Here is a 23,968-nt window from a genome sequence, read left to right as displayed (position 1 = left end):
GAGTTACTGGAATGAAAACAATCATCTATATTGCTTACAAGTATGAAAGAGTAGCTAATACTCCAGAAGACAGAATCAACATTCATAATGATCTTTGGTCATTTGGCACATAATGTTGAAACTAGTTATAAGGGGCATTCATTAAAGATTTCCCCTGACCCACTTCCTGTGGACTGAGAGCAATGAAACTTGGCACAGTTATGAGTCCTTCTCTCCATAGGTGCTACTTAGGGACACACACACTTCCCCCATCTTTTTAAGCAACTGTAAACACCTCACTTGTTGAAGTCAACAGGTTGCTCCAAAAGCCATGTTGTGACTTCAGAAATCACAGTCTCATCATCTGAAAAATGCTTGCCCTTCAAAAATAACTTCACTGTTGGAAAGAGGTGGAAGCCCGATGGTGCGAGGTCGGGTGAATAAGGGGGAGGGATAGAATTTCAAAGTCACAGGAGCATGCTTATTTATTATGCTTCCGTTTGGGCTGTTTGTGACTCACCACCACTAAAGAAGGCACGTATCCAACTCTTGGCAGGCAGGTCATGTTCACAGTGTTTTGAGACCAGCATGGAGTAGTATGGAGTACCATTATCACTAGGGCATACTATGCTTAATTGCTGCGGAAATTGAGGGAGGCCATCGAAACGAAGAGATGTGGCATGCTTACCAAAGGTGTCTGCCTTCTGCAAAACAATGCACCAGCTCACAGCTCACAGCTCACATTTGCAGAAGGCAGACAGCTTTGGTGAGCATGCCACATCTCTTGGTTTTGATGGCCTCCCTCAATTTCCGCAGCAGTGAAGCATAGTATGTCCCAGTGATCATGGTATTCCATACTACTGCATTCTCGTCCAAAAATACTGTGAGTGGGACCTGCCTGCCAAGAGTTGGACACGTGCCTTCTTTGGTGGTGAGTCATGATGCTTCCATTGCATCGACTGGACTCTAGTCTCAGGATCATAGTGATGGACCCAAATTTCATCCGGTGTGATCGGTCTGTTGAAAAAGTCCTCCCAGTTTCCATGGCACATCGTCAATGGAGTCTGAGAGCATTTGACACCTTCCTGCTTCTGGAAAGGTGTGAGCAGGGAGCAGATACCTTATGTATGTGAAGATAGTCTTGGATGATTTTTCCATGGACCGCACACTAATCTTGATATTTTGGGCTAGGTGGCGAATGGTTACGTGGCGACCTCAACTTGCTGGATGGTGTGTTCATCAACAGCAGAGTGGGGTCACCCTGGAATTGGAGCTGTTTCCACCAACGTCAACTACAATTGAATTGTAGTTCACCCAGCCCAACTTACAAAAGCCTTTTGTCTCACCCTGGTCATTCCACAGATATATAAACCCCTTTTTTCCCAGCTCCAGCAGACCTCACCTCTGAGGAAGCTTGCCATAGATGCAGGCGAAACGTCAGGAGAAATGCCTCTAGAACATGGCCATATAGCCCGAAAAAACCCACAAGAACTGAGTACAATTGAATTGACGGTGCCAGTTCTTGACTACATCATATGATGGGGAATCATCACTTTAAACCTCTTTCATCTCATCAAACATCTCCTTTGGTCTGTGGCCTTGCAAGTAAAGGGTTAGGACTGCTCTGTATTCCACTGGGTCCATTCTCAAACCTCACACCACTTGAGGACTTGTAAAATCAAGACTGTTATCAGTTCTGAGTTGTAAATTGGAATGGAACTTATAGAGACTTATATCATTACACATGTGCAATTTCAGCATCCTGTGATAAATGGAAGTGGGTCAGGAGAAATCTTTAATGAACGTCCCTTGTAAATGCACTTTGAGAGGTGAAAGTCCCATATTTACATGCAAACAGAAAAGATACACAACCAAGAAAAAGCTTTGCAGTTAAGTGCAAATATATAAACAAATAAAAGCAAGACTTCAAATGATAGGATCTTTGGTTGATTATAAACTGAATATTTGCCAACAGCATTAACGAAGACTGCTAATGAAAAAAGAAAAGAATCTAACGCAAACGTCAGCTCCACTAATAGACCATGGGAATAAGAGGTCAGCTCTCTTCTGTTCTGGCTAAACCACAACTGGAACACTGTGTCAATAAAACTATCCAAAGGAATACAAATGTGTTGTCATAAAACAACACACAGAAAAGGACTCCCAGTGGCTATCCCTTAATGCAGAACTTCAAGATTTACAAAAAACAAACCATGACGCAAAGTGGATTGAGTCAGACTCAACGAGTCTCATCTGGAAGCATGGAGAGACACAATTAAGGATGCATCTACACTGTAGAATTAATGCAGTTTGATACAACTTAAACTGCCATGGGGAGTTGAAAGTTTACAAGGACTTTGACCTTCTCTGCCAAAGAATGATGGTGCCACTCCAAACGATAACTCCTGGGATTCCATAGCACAATTCTTTTGGCCAGCCCAGATGCAACCCCGTTGTGTCCTTCAATTGTGAGGTGATTTTGCCCAACTGAAAATTACAGGGCATTCTTAAAGCAACAATAAAACACTGAACTATCAAAAGGTGCATAGGGTGCATCTGTCAAATCGTAGATGCACCCTAAGAAAACTACACCAAGTTTTCCATCTTTCTTTCATAAAGTGGTGATACCAGGAGCAAAGGGGACAACTGCACTAGATTCAGGGACCATTTTATTCTGCCTTGGGGACCACATGTACACAAACAGTGCACAAGGAATGTAAGCGTGCACATGCTACAACCTACTGAAAAGGTGATTTACCATTTAAAGATGCTTCCTGCTCACAAAGAGTGCTCTGCAGAACTTAGAATCATAGAATACTAGAGTTGGAAGAGACCTCATGGGCCATCCAGTCCAACCCCCTGCCAAGAAGCAGGAAAATCACAATCAAATCACCCCCAACAGATGGCCATCCAGCCTCTGCTTAAAAGCCTCCAAAGAAGGAGCCACCACCACACTCCAGGGCAGAGAGTTCCACTGCTGAACAGCTCTCACAGTCAGGAAGTTCTTCCTAAGGTTCAGGTGGAATCTCATTTCTTGTAGTTTGGAGGAATCAATGGCTACACAAACAGCTTGGAGGTGCTTCATGCAAGGGCTTCATGTTGCCCGCCCCACAAGTTTGTAGAAAAGATGCTGTTTATTAAGCTACATTTGGAAAGAGGCAAAGTAGGGCTTTTGAATAACTGGAGACCCACAAGCAAGCAACACCTGGCTAATTAGATTAGCATGCCTTGATCATCCAACCCTGTTAGGCAGGAGGGTTCCAGCTGCCGAAGTTGGTCATTGGTTTCCAAAAGTAAAACTTAAGCAATTAGAGCTACTGCATCTCCCATTCTTTGCTTTTATCAGTTCCAAGACTTTAGTTTTAATTCCTGCATTGATGTTTAAGGGAATCAATGTGATATAGTGGTTTAAGTGTTGGACTGAGACGTATTTATTTATTTTGTGTCAAAAGCATTGCATAAAATAGTTTACTTAAAACTGAAAAAATAGTTTATCTAAAACTGATAAAACAAAGGGATCACAAGCTGCTACTTTTAGACCAAAAATGGGCACCAGTGGCTGCATTGTCTGTAACTTTAAACAGTTCTTCCTCTGTGCATGAGGCAGGGCATTGTGGGCAACATAGAGATGTGGAGTTGTTTGTTCTGCTCCACAGTCACACAAGGTGGAGGATTCAACTCTACTTCTGAGTCTGTTCAGGGACTTCCAAGTTGCCCATTCCTGGTTTGCCCCTGGAGGCAGACCCTCGTTGAGAGGATCCAGTTGGAATTGCCTGATTTTGCTGCTGAGAAGGATATTCTTGCTGTTGCTGAAGGAACTTTTAGAGGAGTGGTGGTTCTCATGAAGCTTTTCTTTGATTTGAGTCTACTGGGAAAGGCTTATAGTGGGTGGCTTTCACAATGTTCATCCTTATTTCTCTCACAATTGGCAGCAACATACCATACCACATCGGCCGGGGGGGGGGGGGGGGGGGGATGCCAGCTCACTTATAGAGTCTATCAACAGGTGTAGGTTTAAGACATCCTGTGATTTTTCTACATGTCTCTCTTCCAATGGTCCTCAAACTTCCTAAGGCTGTGAAGCCCTTAATACAGTTCCTCATATTGTGGTGATCCCCAATCATAACATTTTTTTTGTTGCTACTTCATAACTGTAATTTTGCTACTGTTATGAATCATAATTTAAATATCTGATATGCAAGATGTATTTTCATTCACTGGACCAAATTTGGCACAAATACCTGATACACCCAAATTTGAATACTGGTGGGGGGATTGATGTTGTCATTTGGGAGTTGTAGTTGCTGGGATTTATAGTTCACCTAAAATTAAGAGCATTCTGAACTCTACCAATGATGGAATTAAACCAAACTTGGTACACAGAATGCCCATGACCAACAGAAAGTACTGGAAGGGTTTGGTGGGCATTGACCTTGAGATTTGGAGTTGTAGTTCACCTACATACAGAAAGCACTGTGGACTCAAACAATGAGGGATCTGGACCAAACCTGGCACAAATACTCAATATGCCCAAATGTGAACACTGGTGGAGTTTGGAGAAGACAGACCTTGACATTTTGGGAATTATAGTTGCTGGGATTTATAGTTCACCTACAATCAAAGTGCATTCTGAACCCCACCAAGTATAGAATTGGGCCAAACTTCCCACACAGAACCCCTATTACCAACAGAAAATATTGTGTTTTCCTATGGTTGTTGGCAACTCCTCTGACACCCCCTCACAACCACCTCCCCTCAGGGTCCCAACCCCTAACGCTTCTCTACTGAGATGTAGAGACCAGGCTTCAAAGCCCCAACTAGCCTTACAAGTTCCTTTGAGGCCTTGGGCAAGTGGCATTCTCTGTGCCTCAGAGGAAAGAAATGGCAAATCTGAACAAATCTTGCCCAGAAAACCCCAAGATAGGGTTGCCGCAAGTTAGAGCTGACTTGGAGGCGCATAATTCCAATGTAGCAAAGACACTAAGAGAATTCCAACCAAGGTCTGGCCACTTCACATCTTTGGACACTGACAAAGCTTCATGCCAGTGGTCCACAAAACTTTAGGTCTTTAAGTTTTTTGGACTTCGGCTCACAGTATTTCTGACCATTGGATAAGCTGGCTGGAGCTTCTGGAAATTGAAGTCCAAAAAGCCTAAAGTTTGGAAACACACCAAAATGTGTTAGACTCTTAAACCATCTGCTTTTGAAAGAAAGACATATTTGACATTGATCATATCACAGTTATAAATGTGGATCACCAAAATGGAACACCGACCTCTGTCTTCCTTGCCCCTTGGCAGCGCTGGTAATGGTACTTCAGGCCATAGATGCTGGGGAACTCCAGCCAACAGCCCGAGTTAGGGCATTTCACCCTCGAATGGGCCTTGAACTCATCCTTCCACTGGTTCATGAGAGGCAGCTGAGTGAAGAAGGAAAGAATCCACAAGTCAAAGGCGCTGAACAGACTGCGCTTTGGCACCACAAGATGCAGAGCCAATCTTAAGAAATGGGGCCACAAAGTTGAATCCATGACATGCGAGTGCGGAGTAGAGCAAACCACAGACCACCTGCTGCAATGCAACCTGAGCCCTGCCACATGCACGATGGAGGACCTTCTTGCGGCAACACCAGAGGCACTCCAAGTGGCCAGATACTGGTCAAAGGACATTTAATCAGCTACCAAGTTTGCAAAATTTGGAGGGGGGGGGGGGGGTTATCTGTTTGTTTGTTTTGTTCTGTTAGAAATGTAATATAATGTTCTGGTTGCGGATTACACGATAAATAAAAATAAAATAAAGGCAGAGGAAGAAGGCAAATCCGACATCCCCAGGGACCTAATTTCCCTTCACTTGTAAATTTGCAAAAAATAAGGCACAGCTCTGGAAGTGACCAGATACCCATTTCATTAGGACATTGGAAGAGTTGGGAGGGCCCTGCAAACCAGCACCCCAACAAAAACATTTCTCTTGGTCTCATCGTTGTGTTGTACACATCTGGTGGGAACATAGGAGAGTGGGCCACAAGCCACAAAGGGGTATTTTATATCTATAATGCTATGGTATTGCACACCATTTATGAGATTAGATTTTTCACATGTAATATATAAGTTTACTTCCTACATATACTGTATAGCATGTTATTTTATTGTAAATTAAAAAATAAATAATTAAACCTTTTTGTGACTTTTGGCCCACCTTACAGTTACATGATTGTAAGCTGGACTTGCAGTCCACACTTATGCTTGGGCTTTGACTGCTAAAATCCCAGCCAGCTTGGCCATTAGTCAGGAATTCTGGGAGCTGAACGCCAAAACATCAAGGACACCAACATTTTGGAAATACTGTCTTAAATGTTTTTCCCCTATCAATATCCAAAAGTGGTTCCAAGATTATCTTTCCAGCTGACTGTTCTCAAGATGCCCCGTAACTGTGATATCAGTACAGATGTTGGACAGATGCTTGTTGGGGAATTATAATTTCTTCATAGAATCATAGAACAGTAGAGTTGGAAGAGGGCACATGGGCCATCTAGTCCAACCTCTTGCCATGCAGGAAAAGCACATTCAAAGCACCCCATCCAGCCTCTGTTTCCTTCTGCAGAACCTCAGAAATCCATTAAAATACTGCCAGGCTGAATTATGTTTTTAGAGGTGGTAAAGTCAGATGATGTTGTAGGAGGTTCAAGCTTGTTTTGGACCCGGAGCAATGGTTTCAAACTCTAGGAGCCTTCCACAGAGCCTTTTAACCCCGAATATAAAAGCAGATAATTCACAATAGCAGCTTTGAGGTCCACACTGCCATACTTAGGCGATCCCTCATTGGACGAGTAAGACCGTCTTCCATCATGGGTTTCCTTGTGGGTTCGTGGGTGGCTGTGGAGCCCTATTCTTGACCTGCATCTTCTCCCACAGTGAAGGCAATGATTTCCAGGTGGAAGGAGGTCCCGGTTGGGGTTGGCTTGACGTGCCTTCCTCCTGGCATGTTTCTCTCTTTCACCCTCCACTCGTGTCTCCTCGAAATCTGCAGCACTGCTGGTCACAGCTGACCTCCAGCTGGAGCGCTCAAGGGCCAGGGCTTCCCAGTTCTCAGTGTCTATGCCAGAGATTTTAAGGTTGGCTTTGAGGCCATCTTTAAATCTCTTTTCCTGTCCACCAACATTCCGTTTTCCGTTCTTAAGTTCAGAGTAGAGCAACTACTTTGGGAGACGGTGGTCAGGCATCCGGACAACGTGGCCGGCCCAGCGGAGTTGATGGCAGAGGACCATCGCTTCAATGCTGGTGGTCTTTGCTTCTTCCAACATGCTGAAGTTTGTCCGCTTGTCTTCCCAAGAGATTTGCAGGATTTTCCGGAGGCAGCGCTGATGGAATCGTTCCAGGAGTTGCATGTGATGTCTGTAGACAGTCCACGTCTCACAGGCATATAGCAGGGTTGGGAGGACAATGGCTTTATAGACAAGCACCTTGGTATCCCTACGGATATCACCAAAGTCAACATCGACACCGAAATTCAACACCGCCTGAGCTCTGCGAGTGCAGCATTTTCCCGAATGAAGCAGAGAGTGTTTGAGGACCGGGACATCCATAGGGATACACTACCATATCATCCAGTTCAATGTGGATTTTATACAGCTGTGTGGAAGGGGCCTTGGAAAGAACTTCATTGGGAAGAACTTCCCAATGGTAAGAGCTGTGTGACAGGGAGGCATGCTGTCTCAGAGTATGTGCCTTCCACAATTGACATAAATAACAAATTTGATTCAGTGTAAAGTAGTTTTCCACACTAAAATTTCCATTCTCGGTTCCCTCTCTGCCCTCCCCTTCCCTCAGTTATCAGAACGGATGAAGGACATTATTCAAGACATCTTACAGGAATATCTTTCAGGGCCTGGCTGTCCACTTTGGGCCTCCCTTTCCGCTTGCCTTCAGTTTTGTCATTGGTTGCATTTCCTGCGAAAGATACGAAGACAAGAAAGGTGAAATCAAGATATCTCTCAAATCTGGCATCTCTTTGGATGCCCATTGATTTAAATTCCCTTTCCATTCTGCAATCAACAGAGCTTGCAAGGAAGACAATTCAAGCACTGGTATTTATATTCGTTTCATTCATCATACAGGTAGAGAATTCCTTATTCGAAGTATTTAGGGCCAGACGTGCTTTGAGTTCCAGATTTTGGAATATTTGCACATACATAATGAGATACCTTGCAAATGGGATCCAAGTCTAAATCCAAAATTCATCTACATCTTATATACATAGCCTGAAGGTAATTTTATACATGACATTTTTAATACATAAAGCCAAGTTCTGAACCAATAGAAAAAAACCAGTGATTCTTGTCGATAATTTTGGATTTTGGAGCATTTCGGATTTTGGAGTAAGGAATACTCAACCTGTATTCATGTATTGACTAAAAATCATGAAAGGGCAGAAAAAACTCATTTAAACTATGATGGTGATTACATACACTTCCACACAAAATACAAAACTCATCGAATTCAGCATTTAGAAACCACAAGAAGAGAAAGTTGCTTTTTCTGGATGACAATTCCTGAAATCTCCCAACCACCATAGACACTAAATTACAATTAGATCAGAGAGCTAAAGATTCCAATGAATCCAGTTTCTGAATCCAGATTATCTGCTTTGAACTGGTTTATATGGCAATGTGGACTCATATAATCCAGTTCAAAGCTAATAATCTGGATTCAGAAATGGGATTTTATGGCAGTGTAGACCAGCCCAAGAACTATCTATCTAGGCAGAACACTTCTCTAGGGATATTTGTGTCCTTTAATGCAATTCTGTGGCCAGATTCCATTGGGTCATGCTGGAAGACCTATTATTATTATTATTATTATTATTATTATTATTATTATTTACAGCATTTATATTCCACTTTCTCACCCTGCAGGGGACTCAGGGCAGATCACAATGCACATATACATGGCAAACATTCAATGCCATAGACACACAACATATATAGACAGAGACACAGGGGCTATTTTAACTTTCCAGCTTTATGAGGGTATAATTTTTGAATTCTGGCCACTGGGGGAGCTGTCGCTTCACCATCCACTTGTGACACCGATGGAGTACTTCCTCATTCTTTTGCACCCTGGAGAGTTTTTATGGTGTAGTAAATTAGTTAAATTAGCCTCCCTGCATAAGCAGTACCTAAATTTCTTACTTGAAAGATGCAAATGTCTTTCGGGCTGCAAAGGTCAACAGCAAGCTAGACAAATGTCCGGAAGCTCACTCCAACCCAGGCTGGCTTTGAACTCATGACCTCTTAGTCTTAGTAGTGATTTTAATGCAGCTGACTCCCAAACAGGTGCACCACAAGGTAGAGATTTTGAAAGAGAATACCTTTCCAGGATTATCTCCAATGCAATCCTGCGGTCATATTCTAGCAGGAGTTGACATGCTGGAAGACCTAGAAATTCCTAGAGAAGTGTTCTCCCAGGTAAAATAATTGCAATTTATTTATTCATAGTTTTTCACTATCACATGGATCTTGTGCCCCTAACTTCAGCAAATATGGAGGGCTGACTATAGTGCCAAAGGTCCACAGGAAAGCATCAGCAAAAACAGCCCCATCAAGTGCAATGGGCTTCCTTACCAAGCCTTGACTGTTCATATGCTGGGTTAAGCTTCATCTCTGCCTTGCTGCTCTCTTTGTCCATACTGGTCTTACTCGATCCACCAACTTTCTTTCCAACTCGGTAGGAATAGGAGTCTGCCATAGCTGAAACCAAAGGGGAGAGGGTCAGGCATACTACAATTAGACATAAGACATAATTAAGTTGATCTTTCAATACTACAACTGTCAGGGTTCCTCAATCCATTATTTTCTTCAAGATGGCAATAAATACATTTTTTTCCAGCTGTGGGTTAAGAATAAAGACTTACCCCGCTTTTGAATGAAATTTCTCTAGGATAGTGGTTCTCAACCTGGGAGTCGGGACCCCAGAGGGGTCATGAGGAGGTATCAGAGGGGTCACCAAAGACCATGAGAAAACATAGTATTTTCTGTTAGTCATGGGGGTTCTGTGTGGGAGGTTTGTCCCAATTCTATCATTGGTGATGTTCAGAATGCTCTTTGATTTAAGTGAATTATAAATCCCTGCAACTACAACTCCCAAATGTCAAGATCTGCTTTTCCCAAACTCCACCAGTGTTCACATTTGGGCATATTGAGCATCCATGCCAAATTTGGTCCAGATCCATCATTGTTTGTGCTCTCTGGATGTAGGTGAACTACAACTCCCAAACTCAAGGTCTATACACACCAAATATTTCCACTATTTTCTGTTGGTCATGGGAGTTCTGTGTGCCAAGTTTAATTCCATCGATGGTGGAATTCAGAATGCTCTTTGGTTGTAGGTGAACTATAAATCCCAGCGACTACAACTCTCAAATGACAAAAGCAATCAATCCTCCCTAAACCCACCAGTATTCTAATGTGGCTATATCGGGTATTTGTGCCAAATTTGGTCCAGTGAATGAAACTACATCCTGCATATCAGATATTTACATTATAATTCATAACAGTAGCAACATTACAGTTACAAAGTAGCAACAAAAATAATTTTATGGTTGGGGGTCACCACAACATGAGGAACTGTATTAAGGGGTCGCGGCATTAGGAAGGTTGAGAAACACTGCTCTAGGACATGGAAACATATTGAGAGCGAAGTGGGCCAGAGAGATGAAAGAAATATTCAAAATGTTTTTTAAATGTTTGGAAAATGCAATAGACCCTCAATGAACCAACTCCCATAGGAATTGGCAAGATAAATATAATTTCTGGTTGCTTGAGTGTTACTATGAAAAATAAGTAAAAGTAAAGTTTTCCCTTGGCATTAAGTCTAGTCAAGTCCGACTCTGGGGGGTGGTGCTCATCTCTATTTCTAAGTCAAAGAGCCAGCGTTGTCCATAGACACCTCCTAGGTCATGTGGCCAGCATGAGTGCATGGCGCGCTGTTACCTTACTGCCACAGTGGTACCTATTGATCTACTCAAATTTGCATGTTTTCGAGCTGCCAGATTGGCAGAAGCTGGGGCTAATAGCGGGAGCTCACCCTACTCCCCAGATTCAAACCACTGTCCTTTCGGTCATCATGTTCAGCGGTTTAGCCCACTGCACCACCAGGGGCTCTACTATGAAAAATAGAAATAAGTCATACTATGCTCCATACTATACCATAACATGAACCATATTGATTTGGTATTAATATTGAATTACATTTCTTAAAATTAAATAAAAATAAATAAAGACAAATTTAATGTAGCCATTTTAATGTAACTATTTTAAATTGGGTTGTTGTAGGTTTTTTCGGGCTATATGGCCATGGTCTAGAGGCATTCTCTCCTGACGTTTTGCCTGCACTTTGGCAAGCATCCTCAGAGGTAGTGAGGTCTGTTGGAACTAGGAAAAGGGGTTTATATATCTGTGGAATGACCAGGGTGAGACAAAGGACTCTTCTCTGCTGGAGCTAGGTGTGAATGTTTCAACTGACCACCTTGATTAGCATACAATGGCCTGACTGTGCCTGGGGCAATCTTTTGTTGAGAGGTAATTAGATGTCCCTGCCTGCTTCCTCTCTGTTGTTGTGCTGTTGCAATTTTAGAGTTTTTTAATACTGGTAGCCAGATTTTGTTCATTTTCATGGTCTCTTCCTTTCTGTTGAAATTGTCCACATGCTTCTTGTGTATTTCAATGGCTTCTCTGTGTAGTCTGACATGGTGGTTGTGAGAGTGGTCCAGCATTTCTGTGTTCTCAAATAAAATGCTGTGTTTTAAATTGCTTTCAGGATATTTGTAATGTTTGCTTTGTTTTAGTTAATTATGTCTTATTGGATTGGTTGGTTTTATTTTTCCTCACAACGCTTAATTCTTTGTCGTAAGCTCACTGTTATTACTTCTGCTTTATTGTGTATTATTTTGATATGTTTGTGCTCACCTGAGGCATTGAATGCTTGCCTTTTCCTATGTGTAAACCACCCCAAGGTATGTTGTTGTTGATTATTATTATTATTATTATTATTATTATTATTATGTATCAAGATTTTATGGTAGTATAAAAACAGCTTTTAAAAAGTTATTTTCTTCATTTGTTTGTTTATTTTGCCAGTTGCTTGAATTCCCATTAACTAAGGGGAGCCCCCGGTGGCGCAGTGGGTTAAAGCACTGAGCTGCTGAGCTTGTTGATTGAAAGGTCGCAGGTTCGATTCCGGGGAGCGGCGTGAGCTTCCGCTGTCAGCCCTAGCTTCTGCCAACCTAGCAGTTCGAAAACATGCAAATGTGAGTAGATCAATAGGTACCGCTCCGGCGGGAAGGTAACGGCACTCCATATAGTCATGCCGGCCACATGACCTTGGAGGTGTCTACGGACAACGCTGGCTCTTCAGTTTAGAAATGGAGATGAGCACCACACCCCAGAGTCAGACATGACTGGACTTAATGTCAGGGGACTACCTTTACCTAAGAGTCTACTGAATCATTATCAACAATATTCTTTATTAATACAGTGCTACCAAATGTACAGGTAAATCCAATGGACCTTGACAAAAGTGTGCAATCTAAAATATATGTGTGTACATATAAATAAACAGAGGGAAGGGAGGAACAGTAATTCACATGACTATATACTACAACTGCCAAAAATTTACCCAGATAAAATCCAAATAATACAACAACATAATGTAGAACAAAGCAAACTGAAAACACATGTAATCAAATACAATACTACACAACAATGGCAAACTACAATTTCAAATGCTTTGGAAAATAATAAAGTTTTCCAGAAGTAACTTGGGTTGATGAAAATCTTCATAGATTAGAATTTACCATGCATATTTTGTATACAGAAATATTTTATGTGCAGAAATCACTGTTTTCGCTGCAAAACAATCACAATCAAATTTTACACAAAAATAAGTAACTTTTCTGTGCAGAAAGCTATTTATCTGCACAGAAATTTTTTTCCACATAAAATATTGTGTTGCATGAAAAACAACCACATGCAAATGTCATGCAGAATAAATTGCAAAATGCAAATACTTGGTGAGACACCAGACCTCTTAGGCAGAGAAAGCTGAAGACCTTGTAAAACTACAACTCCCAGGATTCCATAGTGTGACGGTGCAAGTGGCACCACCTATATGTAGAACTGTAAGTTGCAGATTTGAACTGTTGTATCATGCCTGATTTTGATTTTTACCCTGTAAATGTATAGTTGGATTGATTGGTTATTTATAGCTGTCAATCAATGATGTTTGCACCAGTTGAATTGCTCCTCCTGCTCAATTGTTTGACCCCACCTCTTCCTAGAGAGCAGGACAGTGTTTCCTTTTCCATTCCACCATCAAACTTTCTATCAGATGGGCGTGAGAGAGAGACTTGGCTCTGAAGCCCGTGAGTAGTACGTGTGAAAGAGATCTTGGAGTCCTCATGAAAAACAAGTTAAACATGAGCCAACAATGTGATATGGTGGCAAAAAAAGCCAATGGGATTTTGGCCTGCATTAATAGGAGCATAGTGTCTAGATCTAGGGAAGTAATGCTACCCCTCTATTCTGCTCTGGTTAGACCACACCTGGAATATTGTGTCCAATTCTGGGCATCACAATTCAAGAGAAATATTGACAAGCTGGAATGTGTCCAGAGGAGGGTGACTAAAATGATCAAGGGTCTGGAGAACAAGCACTATGAGGAGCGGCTTAAGGAGCTGGGCATGTTTAGCCTGAAGAAGAGAAGGATGAGAGGAGATATGATAGCCATGTATAAATATGTGAGAGGAAGCCACAGGGAGGAGGGAGCAAGCTTGTTTTCTGCTTCCCTGGAGACTAGGACGTGGAATAATGGCTTCAAACTACAAGAAAGGAGATTCCATCTGAACATGAGGAAGAACTTCCTGACTGTGAGAGCCATTCAGCAGTGGAACTCTCTGCCCCGGAGTGTGGTGGAGGCTCCTTCTTTGGAAGCTTTTAAACAGAGGCTGGATGGCCATCTGTCAGGGGTGATTTGAATGCAATATTCCTGCTTCTTGGCAGGGGGTTGGACTGGATGACCCATGAGGTCTCTTCCAACTCTTTGATTCTATGATTAAGTTACCTCTCAGCACCAATTCTGAGGTTCTTACCCTTTAGACTTATGCTTCATGTTCAGATCAACCTGGACGACTCTGAGAAGTCCGAAGCGCCTTCAAACCAGTTCTTTGGCACCAGAGGAAGGCTTTGTGTCTTCAAAATATAGGCCATTGGAATTGGGGTTGTGATTATTCCGATATTCACAGCCATTGAGAAAAAGGGAACTTGGAAAAGCTTCTCAGCTATAAAACTCCTTGGACCCAAGACAACCAGAGACTGTAGAATCATAGAATCATAGAATCAAAGAGTTGGAAGAGACCTCATGGGCCATCCAGTCCAACCCCCTGTCAAGAAGCAGGAATATTGCATTCAAATCACCCCTGACAGATGGCCATCCAGCCTCTGTTCAAAAGCTTCCAAAGAAGGAGCCTCCACCACACTCTGGGGCAGAGAGTTCCACTGCTGAACGGCTCTCACAGTCAGGAAGTTCTTCCTCGTGTTCAGATGGAATCTCCTTTCTTGTAGTTTGAAGCCATTGTACCGTGTCCTAGTCTCCAAGGAAGCAGAAAACAAGCTTGCTCCCTCCTCCCTGTGACTTCCTCTCACATATTTATACATGGCTATCATATCTCCTCTCAGCCTTCTCTTCTTCAGGCTAAACATGCCCAGCTCCTTAAGCCGCTCCTCATAGGGCTTGTTCTCCAGACCCTTGATCATTTTAGTCGCCCTCCTCTGGACACATTCCAGCTTGTCAATATCTCTCTTGAATTGTGGTGCCCAGAATTGGACACAATATTCCAGGTGTGGTCTAACTAAAGCGGAATAGAGGAGTAGCATGTAATGTATATTTTCCTTTACCCCTTTGAAACTTCCAGCTTATTACCTTAAAGGGATAACTCTTTGTGAACAATAAAACCTATTTTGAGTTATCTACAGTGTTTTGGTCCTTGGGAGTTCCAGTTTTCCTAAAGGAGGGCAAGAAGCAATCCCCTGGGGGAAAGACGTCACGTCCATGCATCTTTCACTAAGAGTTAAAGCCCCCAGATGCGACAGCATACATAGCATTCAATCAAGGTGGTGTCAAACTGGATTAATTCTACAATACAGATGCACCTTCTGAAAGCTCCAATAGTGAAAAGTCTCCACTGGGTAGTTTCTTTGCTCCTTTTCACTGAGATATCAGGACAGGAAAAGGAGTGAATTTTAATGAGCAGACCCAAGCGATAACTTTCTAATTTTCCTTACTAATGGGAAGCTGTTCTAAAACAGCAAAATGTGAATCTTATCTAAATTCCCAGTATTAATAATTCAAGTGGTTCTCCCTATAAAGCATCAAGGGGAGAGCCATACGGGAAGCTTTCCCCTTTCCTCCTTTGCATAAAGCCGTGGCTGAGGGATGCCTTAAGCCAGTAAATCATTTGCACAAAGAATTACTAAGTTAACCCTGTAAGTGAGGCAATGCAGAAGGAGTTTTCAGCGCAGAACACTGTAGCTCCTGGCAGGGGATGTCACAATCTGGCATTGCCATTTAAACAAAGCGACTGTGAAATCCTCATGCTGCAAAGCAAACAGATTGTCCATTTTTATCTTGCGCCCAAGATAAATTCAGACCATGCAGTTTTGTTTTGAAGGGTGGCTACTAATTCCAACAGACCTCACTACCTCTGAAGATGCTTGCCATAGATGCAGGCGAAACATCAGGAGAGAATGCCTCTAGAACATGGCCCTATAGCCCGAAAAAAACCCACAAGAACCTAGTGATTCCAGCCATGAAAGCCTTCGACAATACGGTGGCTACTTTCATATAACCACATGTGGCTTTGAACCATATGCATCCACTTTATCATCACATGTAGTAAACAAGAGGGAATATCTGTTTGAGCCAGAGATATGTGACCCTAAAGCAACCTTCCACATACCACGACCCCTTAATACAGTTCCTCATGTTGTGGTGACCCCCAACCATAAAATTATTTTCATTGCTACTTCAAAACTGTAATTTTGCTACTGTTATGAATCGTAATGCAAATATCTGATATGCTGGATTTATTTTCATTCACTGGACCAAATTTGGCACAAATACCTGATATGCCCAAATTTGAATACTGGTGGGGTTGATTTTGTCATTTGGGAGTTGTAGTGGCTGGGATTTATAGTTCACCTACAATCAAGGAGCATTCTGAACTCCACCAAGGATGGAATTGAACCAAACTTGGCACACAGACCTCCCATGACCAACATACTGGAAGAGTTTGGTGGACATTGACCTTGAGTTTGGGAGTTGTAGTTCATCGACATCCAGAGAGCACTGTGGACTCAAACATTGACCAAACTTGGCACAAATTTTCCATATGCCCAAATATGAACACAGATGATGTTTGGGGAAAATAGACCTTGGCCTCTGGGAGTTGTAGTTGCTGGCATGTATAGTTCACTTAGAGTCAAAAAGCATCCTGAAGCCCACCAACAATAGAATAGGGCCAAACTTTCCACATAGAACCCCCATGAAATATACTGTGTTTTCTGATGGTCTTTGGCGACCCCTCTGACACCCACTAATGATCCCCTCAGGGGTCCCGACCCCCAGGTTGAGAAACGCTGCCCTAAAGCTTAAAATGCCTGAAATTTCGCATACAGTGTGTACTTGGACTGGGCTTTGGCACAGCTGGTTAATCACCAGCTGCAATAAATCTTAACAATCAAAAGGTTGGCAGTTCGAAGCCTGTATCAAGATGAGCACCTGACCTTCAGGCCAGCTCACTGTCCACCTAAACAGTTCAAAAACAGCTGTGAGTAGATAAATCAGGCACCATTTAAGTGGGGAGGATTTTTTTCCAGCAATATAGGTTTCGTTATATAATTTGTAAATACAATTATTTTTGAATGCATGGCTATATTCCTATATTTAGGAATTTAAGATCTTCTGGGGAGGTCCTACTCTCGATCCCGCCTCAATCGCAGGTGCGCCAGGTGAGGATGAGAGACAGGGCCTTCTCAGTGGTGGCTCCTTGGCTATGGAACTCCCTCCCTAGGGATATTAGATCGGCCTCCTCCCTCCTGACATTCCAAAAAAAAAGAGAGTAAAAACCTGGCTCTTTGAACAAGCCTTTGGTAACGCAGCGTAATAGATGAATATGGAACCAGGAAAGAGTGAACATGGAACGGCTTAGACAATGCTTTTGGAAATTGAGTTAACAGGAAGTTACTGGTGATTTTATATGTTTTTAAATGATTTTACATGGCTTTATAATATGTGTTAAATGTTTATAATTGTGTTTTATGTCCGTCATGTCATGGAATGGCTGCCAATCTGTAAGCCGCGTTGAGTTGCCTTCGGGCTGAGAAAGGCGGCATAGAAAGACCATAAATAAATATAATTAGTTTAAAACTAATTTCCCCTGCTATCCCTAAATACAATAATCACAAACTTTAAAAAAAGAAAGAAGTGAAAATAGACTCTCTACCTCCTACCTTAAAAACATACGATGAAAATAAAATTATCCTCCCACTAATGTCTCATCTTAGACAATGGCTATAATTCTTCCTGGCTGTCTCAATATTTTCCTTCGTGAGCATTTTTTCATTTTCTTTTTGTATATAAATGATACAAATGGTTCCTACTCTCTCTCTTTTTAAGCCTGTTGACTTTATAAAACAAGACAAATTTCTTCCAGTTGTAGAACTTCTATAATCCAATTTTTTTGAGGATAGGTATTTATTTTTCCATTTTGGCACATCAGGAAGATAATTTGAGTTTTTTAAAAAAATTATGCATTCACAAACTTACTGTGAAAAATTGAAACAACAAATAACAAGCCGTACTGGAAATAATAATAATAATAATAATAATAATAATAATACACTTTATTTATATTCTGATTTATCCCCCCAGAGGGACCCAGAGCAGATTACAGAACACATATAAGGCAAACATTGGGCTTTTGATGCAAACAATGACATACAATACAAATATAAGTTGAGGTGATGCTCAACTTCCAGCCATGGGGAGCAGCTGCTGTTCTATTTTCCATGCTAAAGGAGCGTGTTATCCATAGACATCTCTAATCTTTTTGCCAGCATGTCTGCATGGGGTGCCCTTTTACCTTCCTGCCAAGGCAGTACCTATTGATCTACTCACATTGCATGCTTTCAAACTGCTAGGTTGGCAGTAGTTGGATTGACAGTCAAGAGCTCACCCTGACTTGCAGCTTTGAACTGTTGACCCTCCAGTCAGCAGCCTTTCCTGCAGTTAGCGGCTTTAGCCACTGTGCTACCGCAGCCCTATGTAAACCACATCCACTGGAAGTTATCATGGAATCCTGGGAGTTGGAGACAAGGACTTCTGCCTTCTCTACCAAAGAGCGCCAATGTCTCACCAAGCTTCACATCCCATGATTCCATTGCATTGAGCTAGGGTAGTTAAAATGGTGTCAAACCGCATTAATTCTACAGTGAAGGTGCACCCTTTGGTGGCCAAATAATGTTCATCCTTGGCCAAAACTGAGATTTTACAGCCAAAAGGGCAGCTGGTCTATAATTCAGCAAGGAACATTAAACATCAACCACAGGGACTCAGAATATGCAAATTATTTTTTTAAACACTAATCTATACACATAATAAAAGTGAAAAATGTGTATGTGGCGGAGGTGTCCACTTGCACAGACATCCTCCCACCTTAACCAAACAGGGTTCCAAGTTTCAAGTGCTGAGAAGTCTCCAAAGGCACTCCTTCATCTGACATTGCAGGTTATAGTGAACGTCATGAACATGTAGCCCAAACCCTGCCAATGTCCTCCCCAAACACGACGGTCCACCATCCAAGGAATGTTTTCATTCAGGAAGAATTTCATCCTAGATTTGACATGTTTCCTCCACCATGGGCAGGCATCCTAGGGTTCCTTGTGTTGAATTTGAATGACCCCACCCACTGCCTCTCCCTTAATTACCCCTTTCCTACCCTTTCCTATGGCACACAGCAAACACAGAGAAACTGATCAGCAACTGAACAGATTGGAGTGGTTTGGGGGGGCTTAGGTCAACTGTAAATAGTGGCAGAATTTGGGGGTGACTGCCCTTTCCATATGGGAGTTGTAGTTCACCCTTATCCAGAGAGCACTGAATTCAGCTGACGACAGCTCTGGACCAAACTTGGCACACACACACCCAACATGGCCAACTGTGCATACAGGCGGGGTTTGGGGGTGATTGACTCACGATTCTGGGAATTGTAGTTCACCCACATCATTATGTATTTTCTAATGGGAGCATTCATTAAAAAAATGAAATCAAAGACTGGCTTTTCCCCAATAAATCATTTTACTAATTAACTAAGTGATATGACCGAACACCTCAAAACAATGTTTTTCTTTTTCAAATAACCCGGGCACCGCCGGTTACCCAAACTAGTGTCTAATAAAGGAGGAATATGAACATTTTTCAAAGTGGGTTGTTGTAGGTTTTTTCGGGCCAAATGGCCATGTTCTAGAGGCATTCTCTCCTGACGTTTCACCTGCATCTATGGCAAGCATCCTCAGAGGTTGTGAGGTCTGTTGGAACTAGGAAAATTGGGTTTATATATCTGTGGAATGACCACAGTTTGCCCTCAGTTTCCTCTTCCTTGTCTGCAAGCTTTATGAAACAATTGATTCTCGAATGCCAGAATGCAATATGCAAAGATTTGTGTCCTATCTGTGAATCCATACCATCTCAGTTCTAACAGCTGATCCATCCTGGCTCCTGCCATGGTTCTAAGACACTCCATGCTTGGTTTCAATAGATTCAAAGAAACCAAAGAAAAAATCACCGACAACCAAGAGGCCTTTCATTAATTCTCTGCACTCTTCCTGGTGCAATCCGTGTTTTTCCGCTTCAGGTCAGCTTCACAGGTCTTATGCCGAAAATGGCATTCGGCAAAGAGCCAGTCTGCCATTATTAATTAATAGCCAAGTTGCTGAAAATGGGCCCAACTGCAAAACCTGCAGTGAGAGGTCAAGGGAGGGAGGTCACTCATTGCAAAAGTATAACAGGAATTCTGTCCTGAAAAAATGTTTAATGCAAACCTTTGGCTGCTGTTGCAATCTAGAAGGCAATCTGGTTGCTCCTTAAATGCTGAATGGAACAGTTTGCATTAAAAAAACAACAACACTTAAACAAAGCCTGTGTATTAATTAACTCAACCATTTACTGTTTGCATGAAGAGTTCTTGATATATTACAGAAAAACATGTTGGTTGGTGCCAGTATAGTTGAACCAGGACTTGCTGAATCAAAGGCATTGACTTTTAGAACACCGATTAATTTTTCTATCCATATCATAGTGCCTTGAGTTCTCTCTTTTGCAATGATTTGGAATTGGTAATGAAGACCTATAAGCCTTAAAAACACGCTGGCTCCTTTCAGAGATGAAATCTGCTGCCACTGCTTTGCTGATGGGTGATCAACACATCTGCTGTACTCTGAATACTCTTACAGAGGGAATGGCTACGATATCCCTCTAACATCCTATGGCATATCCTGTGATTTGGAGTTTGGATGTAAATAAAGGTGTTTTTTCCTACACAGAAGTGCTAGGCGTATTTCAGAGGCAACACAACCAGGGGAATTTCAACCCTTTCCCAAGGACTATAAAGACCAAGCTGTAATACATTTAAAAAGTCTACAAATATAAAGCCATGTATATCATTTCCGCTATCTTGGCAGCCACCTCTCCACCAAAGTCAACATCGAAACCAAAATACAACACCGCCTGAGCTCTGCGAGCGCAGCATTTTTCTGAATGAAGCACAGAGTGTTTGAGGACCGGGACATCCGTAGGGATACCAAGGTGATTGTTTATAGAACTATTGTCCCCCCAAACCTGCTCTATGCCTGTGAGACGTGGACTGTCTACAGATGCCACATGCAACTCCTGGAACGATTGCATCAGCGCTGCCTCCGGAAAATCCTGCAAATATCTTGGGAAGACAGGTGGACAAACGTCAGCGTGCTGGAAGAAGCAAAGACCACCAGCACTGAAGTGATGGTCCTCCACCATCAACTCTGCTGAACCGGCCACGTTGTCCGGATGTCTGACCACTGTCTCCCAAAGCAGTTGCTCTACTCCAAACTTAAGAACGGGAAACGGAATGTTGGTGGACAGGAAAAGAGATTTAAAGATGGACTCAAAGCCAACCTTAAAAACTCTGGCATAGACACTGAGAACTGCGAAGCCCTGGCCCTTGACCACTCCAGCTTTAGGTCAGCTGTGACCAGCAGTGCTGCAGAATTTGAAGAGGCACGAATGGAGGGCGAAAGGGAGGAGTGTGCCGAGAGGAAGGCGCGTCAAGCCAACCCCGACCGAGACCGCCTTCCACCTGGAAACCAATGCCCTCACTGCTGGAGAAGATGCAGAGCAAGAATAGGGCTCCACAGCCACATACAGACCCACAAGAACACTGGAAGACAATCATCCTTGGAAAACGAGGGATCGCCTAAGTAAATAAAGTAATCTAGATAGCATCTAATTTGGGTAAATGTATAAGGTTAAGTATATATCCTAAATATTGTTGGAATATCTGTGCAAGTATATCATTTAAATAAGATTTGATCACGTTGAACAGACATGATTGCAAGTATTTCATCTATGTATCCTCTAGTCTTTGTAAGTACAGGTGGGTAAGTGTGTTATTCATGTATGGCTGATTAAGTATATCTACCAGCTGTTAGGAATTGTGGGAGTTGAAGTCCAAAACAACTGGAGGGTCAAAGTTTGCCCATGCCTGGTATATGCATACATATTATTGTATGTTATTGTGCTGTATTGGTTTTAATAATGCGGAGCGGAAAAGACAACTCCGCATCTGTATGCTTGTCCACTATGCCCTGCCTCCCGTACAGAGGAAGAATTGTTGGAGACTACAGACAATGTCATTGCTGTTGCCACACTCCTTTCTGGACTACAGCTCCCAGCAGCCCCTATACCGGGCCCTTAAGGAGAGGAGGATGATCCAAATGTACTGCTTCCAAGCTGCAAGCTTTCTTCTCCTTGAATTTCTTTGAGAGCATCCCAATCCCTTCATATTTCCAATTTGCTATTCCTGGACTGCAACTCCCAGCAGTCCACCAGATAGATAAGGTAGATAGATTAGAGATAGATAGATAGGTAGATAGGTAGAGATAGATCAATCTCTGGGAGTTGGATTCCAAGAATAGGTAGAGAAGGAAGAAAGGGGAGAAAGAGGAAGTGAAAGAAAGGGGGGAGGAAGGGAAGAGGAAGAGAAGGAGAGATAAAAGGAAGGAAGGAAGGAAGGAAGGAAGGAAGGAAGGAAGGAAGGAAGAGAAAGGAGGAGAGAAAGAGGGAGGGAAGGTTGGCTACAGCAACGCATGGCGGATACAGCTAATTATAATAATAATCATCATCATCATCATCAATGGTCAACTGGAAAATTATGATAGATAATATTATTATGATAGATAATATTATATAAACAATGGCTTCAAACTACAAGAAAGGAGATTCCATCTGAACATGAGGAAGAACTTCCTGACTGTGAGAGCCGTTCAGCAGTGGAACTCTCTGCCCTGGAGTGTGGTGGAGGCTCCTTCTTTGGAAGCTTTTAAACAGAGGCTGGATGACCATCTGTCAGGGGTGATTTGAATGCAATATTTCTGCTTCTTGGCAGGGGGTTGGACTTGATGGCCCATGAGGTCTCTTCCAACTCTTTGATTCTATGATTCTATTGACTAGAGCAGACCCCTTGAAATAACTATTATTTTGCAATTGCAATTGTTAGGAGTCCCCCCCCCCCTCCCTATTCTCACTTCCTAAAGCTTTTCCCCTTCCTTAAATTATGGAACTGTAAGTGACATATAGCTGCCTTGCATTAAAATGGATTAAAGTGGTGGATTCTGCCAAACCCTTTTCTGTTGTTAGTACAGTGTACAAACACGTCAGGTTCATGTTGATTTTTAAATGGAAATACTTGCAACTTTACTGATCCCTTGCACTGATACCTATAAATCCCACTCTTCCAAACCTACACAGCAGATTTGCACAAAATGTGCTCTTTTCCTCATTAGGAATTCTGAGAGTAATCGGAGATATATGAGAACACGCACCAAAAAATATTATTATTCTCTACCCACACCGCATTGCTTCCAGTGACACATACACTAAGACATCCTCCCCCAGCAATATTCAGATGCAAATGCTCATAAATAAGAACCTTTAAAAAAATATAGGGAGGCATAATCAAGAGCTGAATTATGCAGGCTAAGGATCATGCTATCACACTGCAATATTAGTACAAAGAATGGCAAACTAAGTCCTTTTCCGGTGCAATTCTTTTTTTGGGTTGTTGTAGGTTTTTCCGGGCTATATGGCCATGTTCTGGAGGCAATTTTTCTCCTGACGTTTCGCCTGCATCTATGGCAAGCATCCTCAGTGGTTGTGAGGTCTGTTGGAAGTAGGAAAAATGGGTTTATATATCTGTGGAAATTCTTTTTTTGTTACAGTGTAAGATTATCAAATGGTGGAATCATAGAGTGGGAAGAGACCCCCATCCCGGTCAACCCCATTCTGCCATGGAGGAAGACACGGCACAAGATATATTGTACAGGCATGTTCTAGAGCAGTGGATCCCAACCTGGGGTCCATGGACCACCAGTGGTCCAGAAGAACTTAAATATGTATTGTTGAAGGCTTTCATGGCTGGAATCACTGGGTTGTTGTGGGTTTTTCGGGCTATAAGGCCATGTTCTAGAGGCATTCTCTCCTGATGTTTCATTTGCATCTATGGCAAGGATCCTCAGAGGTGATCTCACCACCTCTGAGGATGCTTGCCATAGATGCAGGCGAAACACCAGGAGAGAATGCCTCTAGAACATGGCCATATTTATTTATTTATTTATTTATTTATTTATT

The 23,968-nt window shown here is 42.3% G+C and overlaps 1 protein-coding gene across 2 annotated transcripts in view; it reads right to left on the bottom strand.

Annotated features, from left to right (window-relative positions):
• ZNF512B (zinc finger protein 512B) overlaps positions 1–23,968 on the bottom strand; it is an 89,328-nt gene that overhangs the window by 50,128 nt on the left and 15,232 nt on the right. For both annotated transcript variants that reach the window (XM_060771919.2, XM_060771918.2), the window contains exons 2-4: positions 9,598–9,723; positions 7,845–7,924; positions 5,255–5,398 (exon numbers count right to left, since the gene is read on the bottom strand). In XM_060771919.2, the coding sequence (XP_060627902.2) occupies positions 5,255–5,398; positions 7,845–7,924; positions 9,598–9,721 (348 nt within the window). In that variant the 5' untranslated portion in view covers positions 9,722–9,723. The remainder of the gene's footprint in view (positions 1–5,254; positions 5,399–7,844; positions 7,925–9,597; positions 9,724–23,968) is intronic.

This window comes from Anolis sagrei, chromosome 4 (assembly GCF_037176765.1).
Source record: "Anolis sagrei isolate rAnoSag1 chromosome 4, rAnoSag1.mat, whole genome shotgun sequence".
Taxonomy (NCBI): domain Eukaryota; kingdom Metazoa; phylum Chordata; class Lepidosauria; order Squamata; family Dactyloidae; genus Anolis; species Anolis sagrei.
The sequence above is the reverse complement of the archived record's forward strand: the minus strand, read 5'-3'. Positions and strand labels throughout refer to the sequence as shown.